A 23601-nucleotide genomic window follows, 5' to 3' on the forward strand; every position below is an offset into this window, starting at 1 on the left:
ATGTCCCGACAGACCCCAAATCTCCCCAAGCAGCGCAAGCCATGTGATCTGCCAAGCGAACAGTCATCCAAGTCCTTCTGGCACAGCGAGCCCTCGTCACTCCTGCTCGGCCACCGCTCCACGAGGGACCTCCCCGAGACTGCCGACGTGGTTGTCATTGGCAGCGGCATCAGCGGAGCCAGCATAGCCCATCACCTTCTCAACGATGGCGATACCGGTGGCAGAAAGCCCCATGTGGTTATGCTCGAGGCGCGAGAAGCGTGCTGGGGCGCTACAGGACGAGTGCGCTTCCACCCCCAGCGCCTTGTTCGCACACTATCCATCGCTGACTCAGTCTCCTAGAATGGCGGCCATTGCCAGCCAATCTTCTTCGAACACCCCAACAAGCCAGAAATTGGTCGCTTCGAGCTCGCCAACTTCCAAGCACTGGATAAGCTGATCGAGGAAAAGTCCATAGACTGCGAGTTCGTGATCCAACCTGGTGTGCGCGGTATCTACTCGGAGCACCATCTCAAGACCACCGGACAGGCACTGGAAACTATCAAGACCACTGCACCCGATCTCTCGTCTATGATGCGCATGGTCACTTCCAAGGAAGAACTTGAGGAGCTCCGACTGCCCACGGCGCTCGGGGCTGTGGTTACTGATGTGGCAGCACGAATGTGGCCCTACAAGTTCGTCTGTCGAATCCTGGAGGATCTTCTCACATCTTCAGATCTCGATGGACTGTTCAACTTGCAGACACTGACTCCTGTGACTAAGATCCTCCCCAGCGACACTGGTGTAGCCGTGCATACGGCACGCGGCACAATCCGGGCCTCCAAAGTCGTGCTTGCTACCAATGCCTATACTTCGCATCTCGTCCCCGCCTTCTCGAACCTGATTGTTCCTTGCCGGGGTCAGATGAGTAGTCTCGTCCCATTTCCATCTGTTGCCGGAGAGAACAGACTCAAGACATCTTTCGGCTTCCTCGGCGACGGACTGGACGACTACCTCATCCAGCGTCCTTCCGACCGAGGAGAGCATCTGATGTTCGGCGGCGGCAGGCAGCACGGTCCGTCTATCGGCGTCACAGATGACAGCGTCGTGGACCCAAAGACCGCTCATTACCTCCGCAGCCGGCTGGTCGAAGTCTTCCAACTGCCAGAGAGTGAAGATGGAGCCTCACAGACCTACGAAATGGATGCTACTCACGAGTGGTCCGGCGTCATGGGATTCTCTCGTGATGACCTTCCTTGGGTTGGCAAGCTTCCCCAAACGACACACACATTCATCTCTGCGGGCTTCACTGGCCATGGCATGCCGAATACTTGGTTAAGTGGCAAAGCAGTAGCTCTTTTGGTGAGCGACTCACTCAGCCAGAAGCGCAACGAAATCGAAAGCTTGCGTTTCATTATGCAACAGACCGGCTTGCCTGATTCATACCTTGCCAGCGAGGAGCGAATCAAAGCCGCTTTGCAACTCGAGGATGTAGAAGAGCGGGACTGGGCGGAGATGCAGCGAGGACGTGGAACATTCGATCGAGAATACCAAGCTCAATTGGAGTTGCTGGAGCAGCATTGTCACAGTAGACTGAGCGCTGTGGTGAAAGAGCCACCGGCGAAGGGAGGTTCACATTTCAACGATAATTCGAACGTACGAACCCCTTCCCCTAGTACGCAGTCTTGTGGTCAGACAGGTTCAGCTGACGGGAACGACGCACTTAGGGATTACCAGCTCCAGCTGATGCTGCTTGAGTGCCAGAACAAGAAACGGGTTCTGATGGCACAGCGCGAGCAAGCTTCCATGGGCCAATTGAATGCGCAAGTTCCCGCTTCCACACAGCTTTCCAAGCAGGCACAGCTCTCGAGAAGTGATGAAAATGATGCATTGAAAGGGTACAAGAAGCAAATGCAACTACCAGAGCGATAAGCCGGGGGGAGACTTTCGATGACACCGCGTGACCAAGAACCGCACGTCGATTTTAATACGCAAGCCCAGAACAACCCACAGCCTCCAAATCAAGCCCAATGTGAAGACTTCCGAAGCCACCCTGGAAGAGAAACTCAAGGAGAACTTGATCTGACTGATGGACCACAAGAGCCACCCCTGTTTCTCGTAGGAAAAAACTCGCAGGGAAAGTTCGAGCTTCCAGAGCTCGTCAAAAAGCAAATGCAGGTGCTGGAACGACAAAGGCTGGAACGTCTTTTGTGGTCCGCATTCGATCGGGATTCACCCTCCACCTTGGAATATATCGAATCGCAAATCGAGACGCTAAATCTCCGACCCAACACGGGTTCATCTTACGAGATCCAATGGGAGTCGCCGCGCCCCTCGAACCCTCGAGCTGACTTGACGGACATTTATAAGCAATTTCGGGGTTTTGAATGAGAGCATTGGGATCGGCAGATCGCAGACGGTTGATGGTCAGAAATGTTGTGAGTGACAGTGGCGCGCAGCCTGAGCAGCTAATCGGTTTCGCGCGCTGGAAAGAGAATAAGGTCAGGTGGGCGAGAAGAACAGCCGAGGATATGTGGAGGCAACATGAGGAACATGTGCGACGTGAGCTTGAACGGGAGCAGTAGGGGCTTGATCATGTTTCGCACTTCGCTTGAGTGTCATTCGAGTGTTAGTGCATGATGAGGGACGAGAGTCATGAAATCTTTCGGTATGTCGGACCTGTTTGTTGGATCGCACTTGGCTTTGTTTTTCTATGCTTCAACGTTTTTCGGAACGGTAAGCTGTTGCCTGATTTTCCGTACTGGATGTTGGATTAGCGCAGGTTCATTCCACCGAGATCTTCTCACTTTGGGTCCACGCGACCGTGTAGAACCCAGGCCGCCTCAGCTGATATCACACTTGCGCTATGCCTCCACATTCGATCTGAGAGAGCTTAATTTGGTACTGGTAGGGTAATAGAGCAAACGACGATAATTGATCAATGCAAAGCTTATTAATATCAAGAACCGAAAAAAGAATCTGCCGCCACCCAAAACCGCCCCCATCTGTATGTATTTTCCCCGGTTTCTACGCCTTCTGCCAAGTCCCCGAAACTCCTTCCTAATGCCAAGTTCTCGCGCGCCCCATATGTATGCGTCCTCTCTATTTCCACGTTACTCGTGACTCCTCGAAAACGCCTCCCTGATGCAATTGCCCTTCATGCTGGGATCGCTCAAAAGTTCCATCTATGGTGGGCAAGTCAGAGTACCTCTGTCGTACTTGCATGGACCGCTCTGGACGGCGATATTGATGAAACCTCCATCACCTTCCAGTTTGAAAGTACTTGGACCACTCAAGTAGAAGCAGTCATAGCTAAGTTTGGACATCAGCTGTGGTGTTACGAAACGATTTCGACGATCACGTACTCAGTATGCAGATTTCCCATTTTGTAATCCAAGCTGACACGATCACGAATCTTGCTTTCGTCATCGACGGAATAGCCCACGTTGACGCAGACTGCGGCTTCTTTGGCATGGGCTTTACGAATCATGAGCTCGACTGTGCGGGTGGTGAATTGTTCGCGGGCCTGATTTGCAGAGAAGAAAGCGGATGGTTAGTTCCTTGCGATTTGATGGCTTGCGAGGAATAAGGGGGAAGAGAAGAACTCACGTCATCCCAGTTTCTCACGTCTTTGATCGTGCTGATCGCTTCGCGTGCGGCTGCTCCGACGAGGCCAGAGACGACTCCGGTGAGGATTGCCATTCCGACGACTGCGGGAGCGATACGTCTTTCGACGTAGAGGTCTACGTTGGATTCTGGTTCGGGTTTAGGATCGGCGACTGGAGAGGCGATGGCGAGGCCTGCCAAGAAGGTGGTGGAGAGGGTGAAGAACTTCATTATGGATTGAAAGGAGTTTTTTGTGGTCGAAAGAGTGACTGAAGTTGGGAGTTTGGTGTGAAGTGTTTGAATGAGTTGCTGCGTTGGAATGAGAGCTTGATCATGGATTTTGCTTGATCTTTATAAGATTTGTGTGCATGCCTTTGGCTGCAGCACTTAGGCTGCTCTTCCATTATCAACGTACCGATGCGGTAGAGCTATTGGCATGTGTGTCTCTCCGCGATGGGCACTGCGCTGGTCCAGAACCGAAATGAATCATCGGTGTCCGTAAAAGGCAGCTATCGTGCTCTGGGACTGGTGTAGATGGTGGCCGTGGTGACATCCTAACTGTATGAACATGATCGATGGGGTCGGCGCTCGCACAGGGTTATATCCAGTAGCATTGGGTGCCTGGACAGGATGAGCGGTACTACTTTGAGCCTGCTAGAGACGCTTTGGGGAGAGTCTATCTTCGATGTAAGTCAGTTTGGGGGATAATCTGGTTCCAGTGCTAGTCATAATCTCGGTTTGTGTTATGGCGATGTTGCATGTCATAACTTGTGCCGGGCAGAGACTGTCAGGCTTCGCTTTCTGCTGTGACATGGATATTCCTGTCTGCTTCGAGTGGTGTCCGCCGCGGCCGCATCGAACCCAGCTCTCTACGAATTTTGGAACCATAGGCATGACTCTGTGTGAGACGTGAGCAGCTCCATACGCATGCCAAGGCAGTATAGACAAGGGCACTGCGGCTTAGCTGCATCTTTGTTGACCCTAGACCACATTCAAGTCTACTGTGTCCACGCTGTGGCTTGTTTCGCGAGGAATCTGGATACTTACAGGGCAGGTCGGCGTTTGCCGTGTCGGGCAATTGATCTGACAAGTACTAGAATGCCCCATGACGAGAGCCACTTCAGATTGTGACCCAGCTCGCCAGAGGATAATACTCATAGCGCTTCGGACTTCGCGGCCCCCGATGTCGTGCAACTATGGTGATAATTGCGGGTATGGAACGAGAGCGAACGAGCCACCAGGCGTCCCAGATTGACCTGGCTATCGGGGTCCAAGCGTCCAGGGCACCGGGGGCGCAAGCCATCCGGGGTGACTTTCCACAACCAAGTCCTCATGCGATGCCTTTTGTTTGTCCTCAATGCCTTGGGCTTCAAGAAACTGTATGGGAGCAGTGAGACGTGGATGGCGCAGCGCGACGTATGGCGGCATTCAGATAATGATGCGAGCAAGCGGCATAGCTTCCATCAGCTGATGCCTTTCGTAGGGGGCAGGTAGGCGATGGCACATCGTCACTGTCCTTGTAAGCATCATGGCAGGACCATACCCTGTCGAATATACCGGACGAAGAACCAGGGATACTTACTGACCTAGACACGTCAAACATGCTATGCGAAGAATAACTGTGCAATTACAGACATACGGGAAGTCATGTCACTCACATTCGAAGCAAGACAGCTGCCAACGATGGCATACAGCGTGAAATCGGGAATGGAGAAAGCCAGCTGTGGGACGATACTGAGGGCAAAAAGCGTCAATGTCTCGACTGACGAGGGGCCGAATAACGCTGGCAGGTCAGAAGCATCAGGATGATGCGGTGGCCCTTGCAAAGCGGCAGTCCTCTTTAGCCATCAAATTTACTGCATGGAGTAGTCACTATTGATATGAGCACGCTGCTCATCCAATCACTTCGTTCCATGCATGAGCAGGATGCTCATTGAATCCCTGAATCTTCACGACTAGCCATACTTTTACCTGATCATCTCATCTGAGCATTACCACGTAATTTACAGGGTCGGACGTCTTGGGCCGCGGCCACGGCGGAACGCGGTCAATCAAGACCACTGGACGTGCGACAGCGAAAGGAGCGCGGGCACAGCACCTTCCTGCGGGCCTTTTACCATGAGTTGTCGGCGTTCTAGCCTCTGCACTACCACCAGCTATTGCAGGTCTCATCGCAAACAGTAGTAGCTGATATTTTGCAGCTACAGTGGAGAAAGTGTCGTACGTGGAAGCCGCAAGGGTTCAAGAAGTCGGCAGACCAGATTGACACCGAGCAGGGAAACCCAGCGGCTAATGAGCGACGGTCTGTGCAAAGAAGGTTCGTCGGTTTCCTTCATTCGGAGTCTGCTACCTCAATTGGGGCAAAGCACTTGGGACGTTGATTGGATCGGAGTTGAGGGCGCTCTAGAACGACCAGCATATGGCTAAACTCTGACTCATGCGGGCACGAGTGCGAACTCCTGCGAACCAGCCTGATGTCATGCCATACAACACATGGTGAGAGTCCGAAATCTCGGTATCATCAGACCACCGTGCAAGGGAGGTCAGTGATCAACCAGGAGGATCCATGGTTGTTAGTCCATGCTTGGACGGCTTGGCATCAGAGGCTTGAGAGCTTTAAGAATGGCTTGAAGATGCTAAGAATTAGTAGTGGTGCTTCAATGCCTAGTCTGGATTCTGCTCTATCCATATCCTCTTCGGACACCGACACAACTGACCCGAAAACATGCTCTTCGAGCTTCAACACAATTTCGGAAGCACGAAACCAATCATTCGAAGAACGAGCAAAATGCCGAGCGAACAGGATGCAATCTGCGGCGATCTACCGCTCCTGATGCGAGTTGAATGGCATCAAAGGAGCGGTATAAGATCACCGTGATCAGAAGGACCGGAAAGCACAACAAGCAACAGCAGCTCCTCATTCAAGCCAGCACACAAACGCATCTCCCGCAATCTTTGCACCATCAACAATCTCAACCATCAGAAGCCATGCGTTTCACCGCCATCACCGCAACTCTGCTCCTCGCAGTCGGCGCCATCGCCTCTCCGAACCCAATGGGCGACCTCACAGACTTGTCTGTGTCCTCTGAGGATGTCATCCTCGCTCGCGCAGCCTTGGCCGATGCCACCCCATTGGAAGCTCGATCTCTCTCGAAGAGAGATTGGAAGTGTGGCAACAGGAAGTACTCAATGGGGGCGATCATGGCTGCGATCGCAAAAGCACTTGCCTGCATCGCCGAGGGAAGTGTGCACGGCAACGGCTGCTATCCTCACGAATTCAAAGACCACGATGGTGTATTTGGTGGCAGCTACTGGGAGTTTCCCATCAAAGATGGAGGATCGATCTTTGGTTCTTCGAAGAATCGTAAGTAATACTTGTGGCCTTGGTTATGGAAAGCGAGCACTGTGCTGACCATGTTTGGTGCAGAGAAACCAGGGCTGGACCGAGTGCTGTTCACCAAGGGTGGTAGCTTCTTCAAGCTCATCACCCATGATGGTGCTGCGAAGGGTCAGTTCCACGAGTGCATTGACTTGGACTAGTGGGTACAACTCGGATTGACTCAAACTTCTTCGTGGGCTTCTGAGCATACTGGGTTGAGGCGTTGTGGTATAGGGCGTTTGCTTGGCAGGATTCATATAAGGTGTCTAGTGATGGAAGATGTAACAGGAACGAAGTTGTAATTGCTCTCCTCTCGATCTCGTACTCTCTCTTTGCCAATGCTTGCAGTACTGTAAAGGTCCTCTGGTCAGTTATGTTTGAGCCATATCAATCATCCTTCAATTGACTTGCACCACTCGCCCGTCCAGGCGAAGATTATCAAATCACCGCCAAGTCGACCCAGACACTCTTGCTTGGTGGCTATTGCTGATGCTTAGATCAGGGTGCCTAATTCAATGGTGAATTGTGCCACCACAGGTTTCTGTATCCCCCATTCTGCAGCCTCGTCTGCTTCAGCGTTGCTTTCGCCCGATCTTCTATAGTAGGGACTTCGGTTCCTTCACTGGCAAGAAGAGTGACCTCATCTAGAAGTGCTGGCCACAGATCTTGATTCATCGCGAGCTTCCCAACGTAAATGACCATCTCGCGGTCGTTGTTGCGACAAATGAGACGGTAGGCAGTCTCAGAGCACCGTATTGTTTTGTGCTCCGAGTCTAGATGATTGGAAAGCTGGATCGGTCTTTGGCAGCTCTCTTGAGTGACACACCAGAGAGTAGGGCCGGTACAGGTGGTGTAAGACCAAGCTCGACCATCTGACTGTATCCGGCACAGCGTCCCTCGAACCTTCTGGGCGCATTGACACCAATATATACATACGGTGGACATTCTGCCCACGCCATGCTAATACGGAGGTATGTGTCGAGAGTCTCTGTGCAGTGACGGTGGAAGATGTTAGGACCAAGGGCGATATGTAGTGTCTGTTCTGAAGGTGTAGGCAATTCCAATGGTTTTACTTTTCGTGCAGAAGCTGGCAGGCGGAAAGAGCGAATCTAGAAAGTTCACGGCAGCAATGACAGCCATGCAATGAAGTGGCTCCGAAAGATCTGTACGCCGAGCAATGGTAAAACCGTATTTACTGTGAGCCCGGGGTTTTGGCAACGATGTTTGATCTACAATGGTGGTATTGGGCGAGACATACATGATACAGCTCATTCAACATCCTAGGTGGAGCAGTCCAATCGATGCAGTGAACCGATGCAATCAATGCAGCTACCCGCCGGCATTTCTCGAAGGAGATATATGAGTGTTACACACGACCTCCTTGTCTTGCACGCCTGCAAACAACTGCCCTTGACACGCCAGAGATGCATGTCAGCACACTAGCGAGATATGGTGGAGCATTTCCATCGAGCAGAGCTCAGGCGTGGTATCTATCCTCTGCCTTAGTTGGTGTTTGCAATTACCCGAAGTCGTCTGCGGAAAAGTGCCAGTATCCATAGGCAGTTAGTCATGGCGAGTGACACCATAGGACGTGTCAAGTTAAGGAGATCCTTGAAATTAGTGAAGGACTATATGCTCCGACATTTCTACTACTTAACAATGCTAGCTTTCTCGACCTTCACCGGCTTGATCTCTTTCGGTATAAGTGTTGACAGAATCGCTGGCAGCATGAGCTCCTCGGGATCCGCGAACAAGCGAAAGTGCGTGATTAGGCGTCCAAATCGCGGTGAAGCAGTGAGCACAGCGTAAGGAGCGGCCATGGAAAGGGAGATCGCCCAAAGCCATCCCCAACGGAGCGTAGAATCGTCATGCTCTATGCCCACCATTGCGGCAATACAGGATAGGCCGATGACTGTATGAGGCCATAACGCCTCGAGTGCGGATCGCCAGCTGAGTCCCAGACGGTCACGGTTCTGCCCATCCCAAGAGATGGTTTTCCCCGTCAGCATCAACTTCACGAAAAAGTGAAAGACGGACACAGCAGTGATGGCGGCCAGCGGAAACAGAAGCAGTGCTTCGACCAGAACACTCAATGTCCAGTTCATCAAGCCTCCGTAGCGCGGCAGAGAGGTGAGTGCAACGTTCACGTGCCCGGCGATCTTGCATCCATCGCCGATGACAGTTATGGTCAATTGCAGAGCATAGAATCGTGCCAGTGCTTCGGCGCTACTGCTGGCTCCGCCGGAGAGAACATTGACGATTGTAGCAAAGGCCATCGTAGCCTGGACGGCTTGCGTGAGATACGTGGCGAGTGTCTGGCACGCGTGGAAGCGACTCAGTGGATGCAGACCAGGTCTCGTAAGTAAGAACCAATATTGCATCGTTCCCTGGCACCATCGAAGTTCACGACGTAGGTAGTCGATCAGGGTCGGTGGGTGAGTCTCGTAGCTCTGGGTTTCGCATGGAACGATTCGTACTTCGTATCCAGCACTTCGCATGAACATGGCTTCTACAAGATCGTGACTCAGGATATATCCTCCTAGAGGTGGTTTGCCTGGAAGTTTGGGCAGCACGCAGTGCTTGCGAAACGCGTCCGTTCGAATAATCGCATTGTGCCCCCAATAGAGTCCACAGTCGTCCGTCCACCAACTGTTACCAAGGTTGTACGTCTGCATGCTCTGTCTGATGCCGAACTGATAGAGACGCGTGAATGCACTTGCGGCCGGCATACCATAACACAGAGTCTGCATGATCCCAATTCGAGAGTGCTTCTCCATACTTGAAACCATCCGCACCAGAAGTTCACCAGCCATCGCACTGTCTTGGTCAAGCGGGATGAAAAAGTCATCGCCTCCGGAATGATGGTCCAAGTAGTCCCTGAGGTTGCCAGCTTTCCACGCTACGTTCTCGCGGCGGCGCCGATAGAATGGTGGCCTGGACATGCCTTTCGCAATCTCGTCACGTAACTGGGCGAACCTTTGCTCCTCCATTTTGGCAACATCTTCCTGGCTAGTGTCGCTCAAGAGTACGAATCGGAAGTGTTGTACTTGCTTAGTGTCCCGTAGACTCTTGTGCATAGCGAGGATGCGATCGAACAATGGCCCAGGGTCTTCATTTCGCAAGAAGAAAACAAGTGCCGTCTTCGATGATATATCCGGAAGCTCGCCTTTGCCTTTGAAGTACGGGTAGACGGATTCCTCTGGATTGCCAAAGCCCAGGAGACAGAGAGTGATAATGGCATTCCAGAAATTGAGCACTGACCAGGGCACGCAGAAGAAGGTGCACGCTAGGATCAGGAACTCGAGAGCGCTGATGCCGTCTGGTTCGTAAAATAGATAGAATTGCCAGAGAAGGAAGGGAGTTGTGGTGATATTCAGAGCGAGTACTAGCGCACGCCGCTGCCATATTGGCATCCCTCTCGCATGTCCCGGGTTGGAAGCCAATCCCATCTTGTGAGCTGGATTGCTTGCACTGTGATTTTGCTTGGAAAGTGCCCGTCTCCAGCGCCCTCAACGTGAAGTACCTGCATTGCCAAAGAGGTGTCTTATAAGAAGTCCCGCTTATCGAGGGACTCAGTCCAGCAGTCAGTTCACAAGGATAAAGATCTGCCCAAATTTCGCCCTATCGCTAAGCCTTCCGCACCAATGTTCCAAGGCGAGAAGATGCATGGCCAGAGCCTGTGACTACCGTAAAGATGTGTCGCCTAGGGCATCACCGAAGTTGCCGCACTTCTAGTGCTTATGCTCCCTAGTAGACGCTTGAGTAATCAGAGTCGCCGCTTACGCATTTAGACGCACAGTGAAGCATTGATTGCCCTCGACAGGCAGACCGTTGCAGATTCGATAATGCATGTAGTCAAGTTCGCAAATGCCATACCTGTGAGAGCAGTATCGCTCATAGTCCAGAATCTTGAACAATGGATGTGTATTTAAAGCATCGCTAGGGCTGCGGTCGCACTTCCCGGAGAATGCACTGTTCACAAAGGTTGAGGTTCGTCAATCTAGTAAGCCCAGAATCGCCCAGGAAGTGCACTCTGTTGAGCATACGAAATGTCGGATGCGAAAACAAGGTGTGCAACCTGCTGCTCTTCCCGTTTGAACACGAGTCTCCCGAAATTTCGCCAACCCAAGTTGAAGAACGATCATATGCGACCACACGGGACCACCGGACATAGGAAATTCAAACTCCAACACCGAAGAGAGAGGTGAGGACTACAAACAGGCGGTGTTGTTCGCAAATAACATTCAGTCTTGATCTTGTTCTTCGGCAAGCCGCCAGCCGATTGATCAGCATCGGCGTAATGTGCTGCATGATGCATGTTTTGTTTACACTGCCATGCATACCAAGACGATATCCATCAAGACTTCCGAGTAGACTGAAGAAAGGTTAGACGCCAGGCTGCCTCGACCAGAGCCGTGGAGGATGAGGGTGCACAAATGGCAGCGTTGTCGTCCATCTTTGACTCGCCAGCCCTCGTGCTTTGGAAGCTGGACTGTCAGCGTTTCGCTGAGAACGCTCTGATCATTGCCAATGAATCTGAGGCGGAAGAGGTCTAGACTGATGCTTGTCTGTCATCCTGGTCATGTATCGAGACGGCACGGGACGATCACTAATCGGCGGTAGCTAGTCAACAGGCGACTTTGACTCCACCTCTTTGTGCAAGAATACCGGGCGTCCTCCAATTTTCGGTGGAAGACCAGGACGCTGTCAGGCCAGTATGTTGCCTTTGGTGCTCGGGGTTACAGACTCAAATTTTCGAGAGCTGAGATGATGGGTTACAGCTGGAAGCAGATCGGCCTATTGGAAGTTCAACCTCCATTGGAAATAATCGTTCAGACTTCTTATCCTCATCGCAGGAAGATACGATCAACGACATGCTTGCCACGGCCAAAGCGATTCGAGAACCAGAAGCTCGGTTTCATGGACTCAGCGCACCAGTGTCGCCTGTTTTGGTCTGCCCAGTGGAAGAGGTTCACACCGAAATTTCGAGTCGCCTGGAAACGACCGTCTCATGCTCTCGAGCATCTCAAACAGCCTTTAAGAACCCACATGAATCAAGTTTCACCCAAAAGGACCAAAGGTGAAGTCAACATTGCCATCTCTCTCCAATTCTTGGCCAACAGCTTCTCCGCATTTTTAGCAAGATCTCGACCAAAGAAGCCGACAGATCAAGCTTCCAAGCAACAGCCACTCAGATGTCTCGGAAAATGCTCCAACTTTCCAAACCAGCTTCAAACCGAACGCTCCCCTCTTTCAGGAAAGTGGGAGTGCCACGAGGCTCATTCAGAGTTTCACTGGCGCTCGCGCCAGGGTCTCGAAGTAGGATTCACCAAAGCATCCGGCCTCGCGGAAGCCGAGTCGACTGCGGGGTATGGGACACTTGTGGCGGGCGGGCACCATAGCGACCACATTGGAGAGGAGATATATGGCTGTGACAGCTCTGATTTAGCGATTCACGTTGTGTTCGGATCCATCTGATAGTCATCGAATCGTAGTAGCCGCTGCCGCCCGCCCCAATTGCAATCATGCCACTCAGTAAACCAATCGATTTCTCCCAAGCCGTGGACTATGCAGCATTGAAAAACAAGAATGTGCTTCTCACTGGAGCTGCCAGCGGATTCGGAGCATCTGCTGCGAAAATGTTTGCCCAGCATGGAGCCAACCTCGTACTGGCCGATCTGAACGAGGCAGGAGGTAAAGCAGTCGAGCAAGAGCTCGCCTCGTCTGGAGCGAAGTATGTCGCCGAAGCGGTTATAGTCGAACAAAGATTGCTCAATATTGACTGACTTGATCGCCCCCTAGAGTCAAATTCGTACGAGTAGACGTAACTTCCATCGAAGCACAAGTCAAACTCCTCCAAGAAGCGCTGGCATTCTTCCCCCGAAACGAAGTCGACATTTACGTTCCAAACGCAGGCATTCTAGGTCCGCCACTGGCCATTGCACCCGAAGACCCCGCAGGTTTGTCGAGTCTGACATCTGTACCACAAGATCTGGCTGCGCCCGTCATTACGGTCAATCTGCATGCAGTGTACGTTGGCGCCATGCTTACGCTACGATACGGTATGGGATTGCACAAGTCCGGAACAGCCGCTTCTCCGAAATCGATTGTATTGCTTGACTCGTTGGCCGGTTACTGTGGAGCGGAAGGCTGCGTCAGCTATACGGCTGCGAAATTTGGAGTGAGAGGTTTTATGCGAGGGCTGAGGAAACATGCTGCGGCAGTGGGCGTGAGGGTGAATTCTGTTTGTCCGTTTTATGTCGATGTGAGTTTGGTCGAGGATGTGATTGGTGATGACTCGTAGATGCTGATAAATGTGTGTCCAGACGCCCATGACTGCCGCTCTTGTCCCGGCGCTACAGGCTGCTGGTATTCCTGTTGCAAGCATCGATCACGTGTTGGAGGCGATGGCAAGAGCTGCGACTGACGAGGCAGCTTGGGGTATGTGGATGCGTGAGTTACTCATGAGTTCTATAGCTGACTTCTTCGCTCTAGGCCGTGCTATCAGTGTGATGCCAGAAGGACTGATGGATCTTGGTGATGATGCCGTGGGAAAACAGGTAACCAGAGCCAGCGTGCCTCAGTTTCGTAACCCTCAGCTAATTCGTGTTCCAAGGCTGGTACAAATTTCTCCACGGCTGGCTTGGGTGAGCACTGGGCGGTACTCATTAATGGTCCTCTTTCGGATGAGATTCCAGCATGAGAGGCCCCGGATGGAGCTTATGACTGTGCTGGGTGCTATTTCTCCAGCGGTTGAATGTACAGATCTTTCGCATTGATTCCGGCCCGCAAAGTCCCCAGCTCGCTTTCTGATCGTATCTGACAGCGATTCGGTGACGCGGACAGTACCTGCTCGATCCAACCCAGAGAACGATTAAGGTCGAAGTAGCCGCAACGATGTAAGATGGCGAGCCAAGTCATATGCAGTCTGCGAAATGTCAGCAAGTCCCGTGGAAACGCGGACGGCATGGAGCTTACGCAGGAACGACGCCAGGCTTGCAATATGCGACTTGTTCGCTCGGACTCACCACCTCACAACCAGCCCTTCAATACCACCTCTCTCCCATGCTGTGCCAAAACTGCACTCGCAATCGCCTCGTCCGTAGAGTTTACACCATTCACCACTTCCGGTTCTCCTCTCAGACTGGTACCGGAGTGATGCCTCACCGCCACCCGAGACAGCCTCTTGGTCTCATTCGCAAGCCGTCGCAGGCCAGGCACAATTACTAGCCCCATCTGATCCTCCAAATCTGAGTCTCTGATGTTCTCTTCTCGGGAAGCACCTGCATGGTAATGGTGTGTTCGCAAGAATCGCTGGTAGTCGCTCGGCCGAGGAGGTAGGTCAAATAGGCTGTCGAGGACGAGGACTAATGTTCTGAGTCGTGGAAGTTGGTCGACGATGGAGGGCATGTGGATGGAACAATGGGAGATGTGCTCTGATTTGGCTTCAAAGCGGTGATTTTGTCGCAGGCTGCCATATATGGGACGGAAGGAGATCTTGACATGAAGTTCGAGATGTCGAATGTTTAGTGCTAGGAGGGGATGGAGCTGGTCGGATACACTGGATGCCATTGACGGGAGAAGAGCTGCAGACTTTCTGATCAGGATTGTGTTGATTTCGAAGTAGGTCTCGATCGCTGGAGGCAAGGTGTTTGGTATGGTTGAGGAGAGCCGGCGGGTGAGTGAAAGGCGTTTGATGAGGTTTTCGGTGAAGGTCGACTGGTCGAGTACGACATTCTGAAGTCTGCCTTGGCTAGAGGAAAATCGTGTGCAGGTAGATCGCTGCCGCGATTTTCTTGAAGCTGAACCACCGTTCAGGCTGTAGTTGGAAAAGGAAGGAGCGCTGGAGTGCATGTAGGTCTTGTACACCAAGTCTTGAATCTCGGAGAGATAGTCTGAAGCATCGTGCTGTGCGAAGTTTTCTGGGATGTTCGAGAGCCGAGTCGAGAGGCGCTCGAATGGTACGTCCGAGCCATCGCTTTTGACACTTGATATACGAGGCTGGGATGTCCTTTCTGTTTGTCCTCCATACGATGGGATCCTTTCGGTGAGAGCCATGAGGGCAGCAGCTACAAAGTTGCTTGCCACCGTAGGCCATGTGGCTCGCGCGCTGAGCTATGTAGCTTGCGCATTGTCAAGCTTCCATGATGGTTCATCTGTCGACGTTGCCTGATCCATGCTCGGAAGGCCTCGACTCCAGAAATGACAACAAGGGCCAGACGCTCGCATTCGCCAGGCACCGGATGGCCTCATCATTGCGCATGTGCCAGTCTCCTTCAAGCACTCGCACCGCGGTGTCATGCGAGCAATGTAAATTCAAAGCTGGATGTGGAGTGTCTGTCGGGAGGTAAGCTCAGAGAAGGAAGCCACTGCGGCGTTTGCGATCCGGAGTGGTATCCGGAAATCAAGCATGGGATGGCAGGCCAAGCTTGACCTCCTCATTCCATTCGGGCCTGCGATCCTCAAAGAAGACGACCAGCTCCAGCTTTGATCACTGCGAAACTTGGCACGCTTCACCTTACCTGAGGACAAATGTCGCCATCATCATATACCAGTGTAGAATGATGGTTCCCGCAGCAGGTGAACTCGGAAATTGGGACGCCAAGCTGTCAAGCTGAAACAAAACTTTGAGCCAATACTGTTGGACATGCTCTCGTCTGCGCTCTGATCCGATCTGGGCGTGCTTTGGCCTCATTCTGCTGACAGGAGACCGGGGAGGGTGACAGATGTGGCCAGAACACGCCAACAATCAAAGTCTGTTTGCAAGATTTGGCATAATCATACACGACTTTCTTGTTGCAGTCGGAATGGTATATCGGAAATGTTTGTCAACGATGCATATCTGGACCTACTATCTCAGCCTTCATTGTTCGTTCCCCATAGACTGCAGGAGGCTGATTGTTCGTTGATGGCACCGTGCTCGTCTCACCGGCGCGCGAAAGCTCGTTGTAGCGAACATGGCTTTTTCAGGCTGGCACAGGGATCACGAAGCCTCTCATCCTAGAGGCGGAACTGTGGAGAGATGGTGGTGGTGGTGGTCGTCTGCTTAGTGAGCAGCAGAAAGAAAGACCGCAACGGACGTCGGTGATATGCCTCCTGGTCTAACCTGATTGAGAGCTCTCCCCACACCTGACGTAAACACCTTGGAGGACTTCACAGCAGCTCCCTCGGTGCTGAGAAATGGCATGTCACTAACGTCAAACCCATCGAGCTCCGGCAAAGCTCCACGTAGCACCAGAGAGGGACTTTTTGCATGAGGTCAATCTACAGGTTGGTCGTGCTCCTTCTCCTCGCCTTCATGTTCCGCTCTCCCCTCTACCGCCTGCAGCAGACCGCGAACCATCTCATTCGATCCGCATCGCCTGCTGCGAGCACATTCACCACTAGACCCTTCTCCGCGACTGCACTACGCAAGCAGAACTCCGACACCATGTCGGATCGACCCAACGGCACCATCGCCAAGAGCGGCCTCGAGCTGTTGACCTTTGGCACTCCAAATGGTAGGCTGGATCAGAACAAGAGCACGCAGAGAGAGGCAGCTGACTGGAGCATACAGGCCACAAGGCGAGTATCATCTTGGAGGAGCTGAAAGAGGCGTATGGCAAGCCGGACTACGTCTTTCAGAGCATCCACATTGGCCAGAACATTCAGAAAGAGCCGTGGTTCACAGAATACGGACCGAATGGGCGCATTCCCGTGCTCATCGACCACGACAATGGTGATTTGGGCATCATGGAGGGTGCTGCCATCCTGACTTATGTGACACGTCACTTTGATCCCGAGCACAAGCTTTCTTTCACCAAAGACCCCGAGCTGTCCCAGTGTGAACAGTGGGTGGCTTGGCAGCATGGCGGCCTGGGTCCCATGCAAGGACAGGCGAATCAGTGAGTCAAGAACAGATGCATCAGGGTTTTGCCTGCTGACTTCGACTGCAGCTTCTACCGACTAGCCAAAGAGCGCATCCCATACCCGACCCAACGCTACGTTGGTGAGACCGAACGCCTCTATGGAGTGCTCGACATCCGCCTCAAGGGCCGCGAGTACCTCGTCGGTGACAAATACTCCATCGCCGACATCGCCAACTTCAGCTGGGTCAATGTCTCCTACTTCGCCGGTGTCAACCTCGACAACTTCCCCAACCTGTACAAGTGGTGGGAGAGAATCAATGCTCGACCTGCAGTGAAGCGTGGCTTGGCCGTTCCCAGCGAACCCAGCATCACGAACGAAGCATACAAGAGACGTCTGCAAGAGGAGGATGGGTTCAAGGACAAGGAAGACGAGCTGAAAGACCTGCTCAAGAAGGCGCAGGAGCAATATGAATACAAGTTCTCAGCTCCATGAGCAAAAACAGCATAAAATATCGACAGGACATGCAGATATGCACTCATGAACCAGGCGCTGCTACACCACTAATCTCCGCCAACTGAGCAAACAACTCCTCCTGTGCTTCCACCTCTTTCGCCGCAGGCATAACTCTCCTCCCCTTCTTCGCAGCCGGACCAAAATACTCTCCCGTACAACCCACGCCCTCTGCCAAAGCCACATAAGTCTGCACACTCTCCTCAATCGGATCCGGAGCACTACCCCCTCCCAGTTTCGTCGGCACCCAGCCCGGATCCAACACATTACACTCCTCCACTCCATCTTCACCTTTGAACTTCCTCGCAAATCCATACGCCAACATAATATCATGCAACTTACTATCTCCATACCCACAATGCTTCAAATTCTTCAACGTCGGATCCCCTCCCGCATGCATTTGCGAACCAATAAAAACATGCCTCTTCGCGCTTCCCTTCACCAAACTCGTGATCACATACGGCGCCAAAGTATTCGTCGCAAAGAGTAATCCGTAATCAGCATTCGGAGCATTCTTGCCAGTCGTGCCATGCATTGCACCGGCATTATGGATGATTGCATCCCATGGCGCAGAAGCTTTGATTTCTGAAGCGAGGTGCTTGACTTCATTGAGATCGGAGAGATTTGCTACGAAGCAGGATTTCGCTTCTGGGCAGTTGTTCTTTGCGTCTTGCGCTCGTGCTGCTGAGCGGGCGTGGAGGTGGACTTCGTGGCCGCGAGAGGCGAGGGCTTGGGCGGAGAGGAGGCCGAGGCCTTCTGCGGAGCCGGTGATGAGGATTCGAAGGGGCATTGTTGATGGATTCTAGGTCTTGGAGTTTAGGAATTTTAGGTTCTGAGGTCGGCGGAGGACTTTGAATAGGTTTGTACTTTGAGGCATATATGTTTTGATTGATCGATGAACTGATCACTATTCACGGCGGACCTAGGCAGTTACGTCAGCGTGTGGAGTTGTCGAACTAGGCAGCCTAAAGTCCGTAAAGTCCATGGACTGCTCGAAAAGGACCGACTTCACTTCCTGCACTCTTTGAGGCATGACTTCGCTTTTGCATCGTCGTGTTTGTTCGACCGCATTTGTTCTTGGGATATGGTTTCGCTGCTGCGATCTGGTGGAGCCTCATCTTGAGCCACGACGGGCTACCTTCGCTGAAGTCCTAGAGATAGGATGCTCAATTTCGCCTTGCACCATTGGTAGACGGACACGAGTTGATGAGAGGTTAAGGGCATAGTATACAAAGCGTTGAGCAGGCTATAGACTGAATCTAGACGTTCAGCCAGCATCAATGTCCAAGGTCCGAGCCCTGAGCCACACTAGCTGTGCCAGTTTGTCTTCTCGCATCCTGGGCAGTATGCATCTTCCTGTTCTGCGCGCCACTGAACTGCAAACTTCCGCTTGCAATCAGGAGCTGGGCACTGGCAAACCGTGTCCTGCCATCCCACCCTCTTTCTGGGTCGTCTCTTCTTTACGGGCTGAACAGTCTTTTCGAGAAGAGCTGCAGCGAACGATGGAATCGAAGTAGCGAACCCGAAAATCTTCGTCATCAAGGAGCGATTCCCGCTCGGCCATCACACGCTCGAGCAGCTTGTCACGAAATGTTTCCAGTGTCCAGGAATCATATGCTATGTCGTCTCCATAGGCCTGTGTCTAAAGTCAGCAGGTTGGCCCTTCGAGTTCAATGTGAACGAGCTCTACTCCAATGCACGAGCGAGTGGCCACTCACCAATCGGATGGCCTCGCGAAAGTCAGGTGCATTGCATTCAGCTTTGCTGCGACGAACGCTGAACTTATCTTTGGCTAGATCAGCCAGATCGTCGAGCTGGTACTTATCCGCCACCACGTATACTCCGATGTTCATCGCAAGCTGCTGAAATCCCTCTAGCTCGTCGTCGAGATGAATCTCGTCGTCGAAATCGTTCGTGTACAGGAAGCGAAGCATGGCGGCCACAGTATTGGGATACTCATTCACGAGCTCGATTGTGTTCCCCTTGGGTTTCAAGTCCTGTAAGATCTCCATCAATCATGCCGCTCGTGAGCTTTGTGATCTTCCATCAACTTACCTCGTAGTTTCTTGCAAGATACTCGCAGCGCATGCAGACAACTGCTTTGTGGACGCGCCACTTGCGCTCGCCGCAAGAGATTGTCAGGTCCGCGTAGCGACTGTCTTCGAACAGATCCTTGACCGCGTCTGCGACCGCGGAGACATCGCGTTCGACCATCTTCTGTGAGAAGACGCGAAAGAGTGGCGCGTCGTTTGTGAGGGTTTCCTGTGCTTTGTGTTTGATGGTGACGAATTTGGCCGGAGGGCCGTGGTGGTTGGAATGTCGAATCACTCCGAGCAGAGTAAGTCCGTCAGAAGCTTCGCAGTTCGAGAAAGTTGAAAGCGTGACGCAGCCTTGTGAGCTCACGCAAACAAACGCTCAACGCGCAACGGCGCCAAAATGCAGGGATCAGCTTCACGTTCAACATCTGCCTTGACTCACTCCAGCCGTGGAAGATACCATTTTTCACTGTGGTCTGCAGAGTGTGAACCATCGAACGCTATACCGCCACACTGATATCGCAGATGTCTCAAGGATTCAGCTTTGATCTTGAAAGAGAAAATATTCGGCGGTTTCAATATGCACCGACCAGCCTCACATGCAATATCTTCCTCCAGCATCACGATCTGCTGAGTTACCACCCAGCTTATCTCAGGATCAAGTCAAAGAGCAAAGAAAAGAAGGGGGTTGTGAAACCTCATGGATGACTTTTCGTCTCTGTCATTCACTTGCTGACGAATGCAGGCTGCCATGTCTCCTTCCCAGACTGCAAGCAAACTATTGCAGCGATGGCCCTGTGCAGCCTCAGTACACGTGTTCTATTCTACGTGAACATAGGATGACAGGATCGGAATGTGCTCAAACCGGTGAAGATCGAAGACTCATGCGGTACTTTGAAAATTGCCACGGGAGTTCTGGAGACGAGGGACTCTTTCAAGCTGGACCTGCCCGTTTGAAAGTCTCACACGAAGACTCCCCGGTTTGATCGGCTGGCTTGATGCTGGCAACAAACCAGACCTTGCCGTCTTGGTCAAGGACAAAGAGCTCTCTGTCGCTGACGTTGAGCTTCGCTTGTTGGATGATGCTGCTATTGTTGCCGCCCCAGAGTGGACGCAAAGCTGATGTGTCCGGTGAGAGTCCCACTGGTACTCAGGGCAACGATACATGACACCCACCTCAAACATGTTAGTCAGACTGAGAGCTCCATCAATTCGCGCCGGATATGTGCGTTGCATCTCCTTGCATCGAGCCCAGATCTGCTTCGGGAAATATCTCGCTGCGGGATTACCTATTCTACATACCAAAACACAAGAACAACCCGCACCACCCAGGGCAAGAATATATTTCATGACTGTCAAGAACAACGAGCAATGGTATGCGCCCTGTCTGAGGGGCAGGTCAAATGGTGTAGGGTCATTTTGCCGGCATCGAGCAGTATTCTACTGCTGATCGTACCAGAGCATACTTCTCAGACTGAAGCACACATGTTGGAATGTGCTCAGATCGACGGAGTGTAGTTCACACAACCAGGAAGTTCTAGCCCTTGCCTTCATTTTGGCCTCTCAGGTACTGAAAGGCGACTCCAACGTCGTCGACCCCAAACGGGCCAGCTTTGCGAGACGCATAGAATATCTGTGCACGTCCGACCGTGACGCACCACGCATGTGAGAGACAGGTCGAACTGTTTTGCAATGCTCAATGTGGGCGTTGCACAGACTGGCACCTTTCAACCATTTGGGAGCATTCATATACGACGTTTACGATCACAGCTGCAACCTAGATACAGAAGTAGGGAATGGCATTCCAACGACGTGTGCTGAACAGTACCTGCCCATGGCAAGTCCTACTCCGCTCCGTCCTGCTTCGGACGCAAGTCCGTACTTCACCATCACAGCTTTCTATGAGGGAGGTCCGTTACATTGAACTCTCGCTTCAGAAGCGAGCTGTGTTCACCAGCGCTGTCCAAATCTAGGTTAGTGCAAAGTCTATGGGGCTCGCGAACATTTCAAATCGGAGCAGTAGAACCCTCTACCCCGCTGGCGAAACCGTCGAATCGATTCCAGCTAGCCTGTTCGTAACTGCTTTCGTTAGAGTCCCAACCCTGGACTTGCGGATTATTCAGCAAGAGCATGAAGGCCGCGGACTTCTTGGCACGACACATCACAGCGGTGATGTTTTGTTCACCTTCTCCGTGTGCTCCGTGGCAGATACGCATGCCAGCTCGTCATTCACACCAATGCCGCGGGACTCCATTGTCTTATGGTTCGCCAGTCTTAGCTTGCCTGACCTCAGGCCCGGTACCGTTATTTGTTGCTATTTTTCGAAAGTATACATCACGTCCGGCATCCGTTGCAAATGCGGATCTCACCAGCGACTTTGGATGTTATACAAGGTCTAGCATCTGGCACAGCTGGCTGGATGCCACTTGCTAAGCGGTGGCCGCGACAAGTCTGCGATGAGACCGTCATCCAAGCACTTGGTCCAGGGTGTTATATTCCAAATGCGAGAGTGGTGCTTGCGGCAGTTGGCTCTGTCAGTGCTGCGGTAGGAAACAGAGGGATACGATCTTCAAGAGCTGTCAGACGGTGAGACGGGCACCAAAGCTACAACACGTCAAGGAGTGGGTGCCACCAGAAGAGCTACATGCTCTTGCTTGCGCCATGGAGACTTTCTGGTAGCAGCTTTCGAGTGTCAATATTGAGATCAGATCAAGCAAGACGATTGGCCACGCAAGCAGGTTCTCCAGGGATCGGATAAAGTGATTGGAATGCTTGCAAACATGGTTTCCCGCAGTTTGTTGTCAAGAATGCGGTCAGAACACTGCGATCGAAATAGATGCAGCTGCAGTGAGGCTGTATACGTTGATTTTCGGTGAGAGAGTATATCGAGGGATCAGCCTTCGTTGCCCGGAGACCAGACATGACGGCTCTGGAAGCCCGTAGCAAGAGGGTAATTCGACCAGCTGACTTGTTGATCTATGACACCTTTTGAAGTCTTGCGTCCATGTAGGCTGTTCTCGCAGTGACAGCCGACCAATTGATCTCAATTGAACCCTCGTGAACAGAGTAATACAGCTCCTACGAGGCGTATGTAGCATTGCTATAATTGACGTTGTAGACACCACGCACATCGTATTGTATACGAGCAAGACCTCAATGAAGGTCAAGTCCAACAGATGCAACGCCCCTCACACATAGATGACCGGCCAAAGCTGAGCAGCTGTGCCTGCTTCATCCCCTCGCTGGAGGTCTAGACACTTCTGGACGATCCAATGATACGCATCCAAGATTTGTGGGCGAACGGAGATCGTAATTCCCAGCCCTCACCGTCATGTATAAAACACTCCAGTCTGTCCTGCTCTGGAACAACAATACCACCATTCCAGACTCAAATACGAACGATTACGAACACCAACCCTCGACTCACTCCCGACTTTTATCAATCAACAATGAAGGTCATCTATATCATTTTCGCCCTTCTTGGGCTTTCCGTAGGCCATAGACTACCACTTCGACCTTTATCTTCTACTCTAACACCAACCTAAACAGATGGCTGATTGCCACAAGGAAGATTGCTGCTTTCAAAATTTGCGAGCTAAGCAGAAAAATGTTAGTTGATAAAAAGGCTGCTTGTCCCTTACACTTGCTAACACGACACTAGGATGGTGATGCAGACTTCTGTAATGCTGAGATCAGGGCACAATGTAGCGCCGCCTGCTGCACGACACATCGTCAGTTAGTGAGGAGTGGGCGAGTCACTGCCTTCAAATACGTCGGAAGGCGCTGTTAGGTAGACAGTGGACGCGCAAGTGCAGTTACAGGCGGGCTCTGAACTTGTAACCAGGAGGAGAGGTTTTCACCACGTAGAATGTCAATGTCGTCGTGTTTTCTCCTTTCCACTATCCTTCCGCGTCCTCTCAGCTAGTCTGAGATGTGTTTCTACTAGATCCATCCCCACATGTCCCATGGAGTCACGAGATACTGTACAGCTCAGTTCAGAAGCCGACCGAAAGTAGTCACCCATCAGTCATCGATCGTCGTAGCTTTGCCCACTGCTGCCCAGCTCACAGCCAGCGGCCAAAACTAACACCCACGAGTCGCCCAGAGTTCTCCTTCCGCTGAAACAACGACTTGCGAGGTCCTACTCATTCAATGGATCTTACCGTTGTGTTTGACCCTTTGAGAACAGAATGGCATCTTGCATCCTCACAGGAGAATTTACCTCGCCTGAGTGATTTCCAA

At 52.1% G+C, this 23601-nt stretch overlaps 9 protein-coding genes across 9 annotated transcripts; 4 read left to right on the plus strand and 5 right to left on the minus strand.

Annotated features, from left to right (window-relative positions):
• On the plus strand, window positions 1-1911 carry CKM354_000890200 (uncharacterized protein; the record flags this gene model as incomplete). The annotated part of the gene is made up of 2 exons (XM_044804301.1): window positions 1-282; window positions 343-1911. The coding sequence occupies 2 exons, from the start codon at window positions 1-3 to the stop codon at window positions 1909-1911; spliced, it is 1851 nt and encodes a 616-aa protein (XP_044660236.1).
• A 1253-nt stretch (window positions 1912-3164) lies between these two features.
• CKM354_000890300 (uncharacterized protein) lies at window positions 3165-3816 on the minus strand (the record flags this gene model as incomplete). The annotated part of the gene is made up of 3 exons (XM_044804302.1): window positions 3165-3291; window positions 3345-3505; window positions 3589-3816. 3 exons carry the CDS (start codon window positions 3814-3816, stop codon window positions 3165-3167), a joined length of 516 nt encoding a protein of 171 aa, XP_044660237.1.
• A 2757-nt stretch (window positions 3817-6573) lies between these two features.
• On the plus strand, window positions 6574-7125 carry CKM354_000890400 (uncharacterized protein; the record flags this gene model as incomplete). Its single annotated transcript, XM_044804303.1, has 2 exons — window positions 6574-6949; window positions 7013-7125. The coding sequence occupies 2 exons, from the start codon at window positions 6574-6576 to the stop codon at window positions 7123-7125; spliced, it is 489 nt and encodes a 162-aa protein (XP_044660238.1).
• A 1488-nt stretch (window positions 7126-8613) lies between these two features.
• Window positions 8614-10413, minus strand: CKM354_000890500 (uncharacterized protein; the record flags this gene model as incomplete). Its single annotated transcript, XM_044804304.1, has 1 exon — window positions 8614-10413. The coding sequence occupies one exon, from the start codon at window positions 10411-10413 to the stop codon at window positions 8614-8616; it is 1800 nt and encodes a 599-aa protein (XP_044660239.1).
• A 2076-nt stretch (window positions 10414-12489) lies between these two features.
• CKM354_000890600 (uncharacterized protein) lies at window positions 12490-13667 on the plus strand (the record flags this gene model as incomplete). Its single annotated transcript, XM_044804305.1, has 5 exons — window positions 12490-12698; window positions 12767-13229; window positions 13291-13405; window positions 13460-13524; window positions 13581-13667. The coding sequence occupies 5 exons, from the start codon at window positions 12490-12492 to the stop codon at window positions 13665-13667; spliced, it is 939 nt and encodes a 312-aa protein (XP_044660240.1).
• A 329-nt stretch (window positions 13668-13996) lies between these two features.
• On the minus strand, window positions 13997-15022 carry CKM354_000890700 (uncharacterized protein; the record flags this gene model as incomplete). Its single annotated transcript, XM_044804306.1, has 1 exon — window positions 13997-15022. The coding sequence occupies one exon, from the start codon at window positions 15020-15022 to the stop codon at window positions 13997-13999; it is 1026 nt and encodes a 341-aa protein (XP_044660241.1).
• A 1372-nt stretch (window positions 15023-16394) lies between these two features.
• On the plus strand, window positions 16395-17305 carry CKM354_000890800 (uncharacterized protein; the record flags this gene model as incomplete). Its single annotated transcript, XM_044804307.1, has 3 exons — window positions 16395-16464; window positions 16521-16848; window positions 16900-17305. 3 exons carry the CDS (start codon window positions 16395-16397, stop codon window positions 17303-17305), a joined length of 804 nt encoding a protein of 267 aa, XP_044660242.1.
• Window positions 17306-17348: 43 nt separating this feature from the next.
• Window positions 17349-18113, minus strand: CKM354_000890900 (uncharacterized protein; the record flags this gene model as incomplete). The annotated part of the gene is made up of 1 exon (XM_044804308.1): window positions 17349-18113. The coding sequence occupies one exon, from the start codon at window positions 18111-18113 to the stop codon at window positions 17349-17351; it is 765 nt and encodes a 254-aa protein (XP_044660243.1).
• A 606-nt stretch (window positions 18114-18719) lies between these two features.
• Window positions 18720-19537, minus strand: CKM354_000891000 (uncharacterized protein; the record flags this gene model as incomplete). Its single annotated transcript, XM_044804309.1, has 3 exons — window positions 18720-18965; window positions 19042-19320; window positions 19379-19537. 3 exons carry the CDS (start codon window positions 19535-19537, stop codon window positions 18720-18722), a joined length of 684 nt encoding a protein of 227 aa, XP_044660244.1.
• Between the last annotated feature and the right edge of the window lie 4064 nt (window positions 19538-23601).

Source organism: Cercospora kikuchii (genome assembly GCF_019650295.1).
Source record: "Cercospora kikuchii DNA, contig_00005, whole genome shotgun sequence".
Classification (NCBI taxonomy): Eukaryota; Fungi; Ascomycota; class Dothideomycetes; order Mycosphaerellales; family Mycosphaerellaceae; genus Cercospora; species Cercospora kikuchii.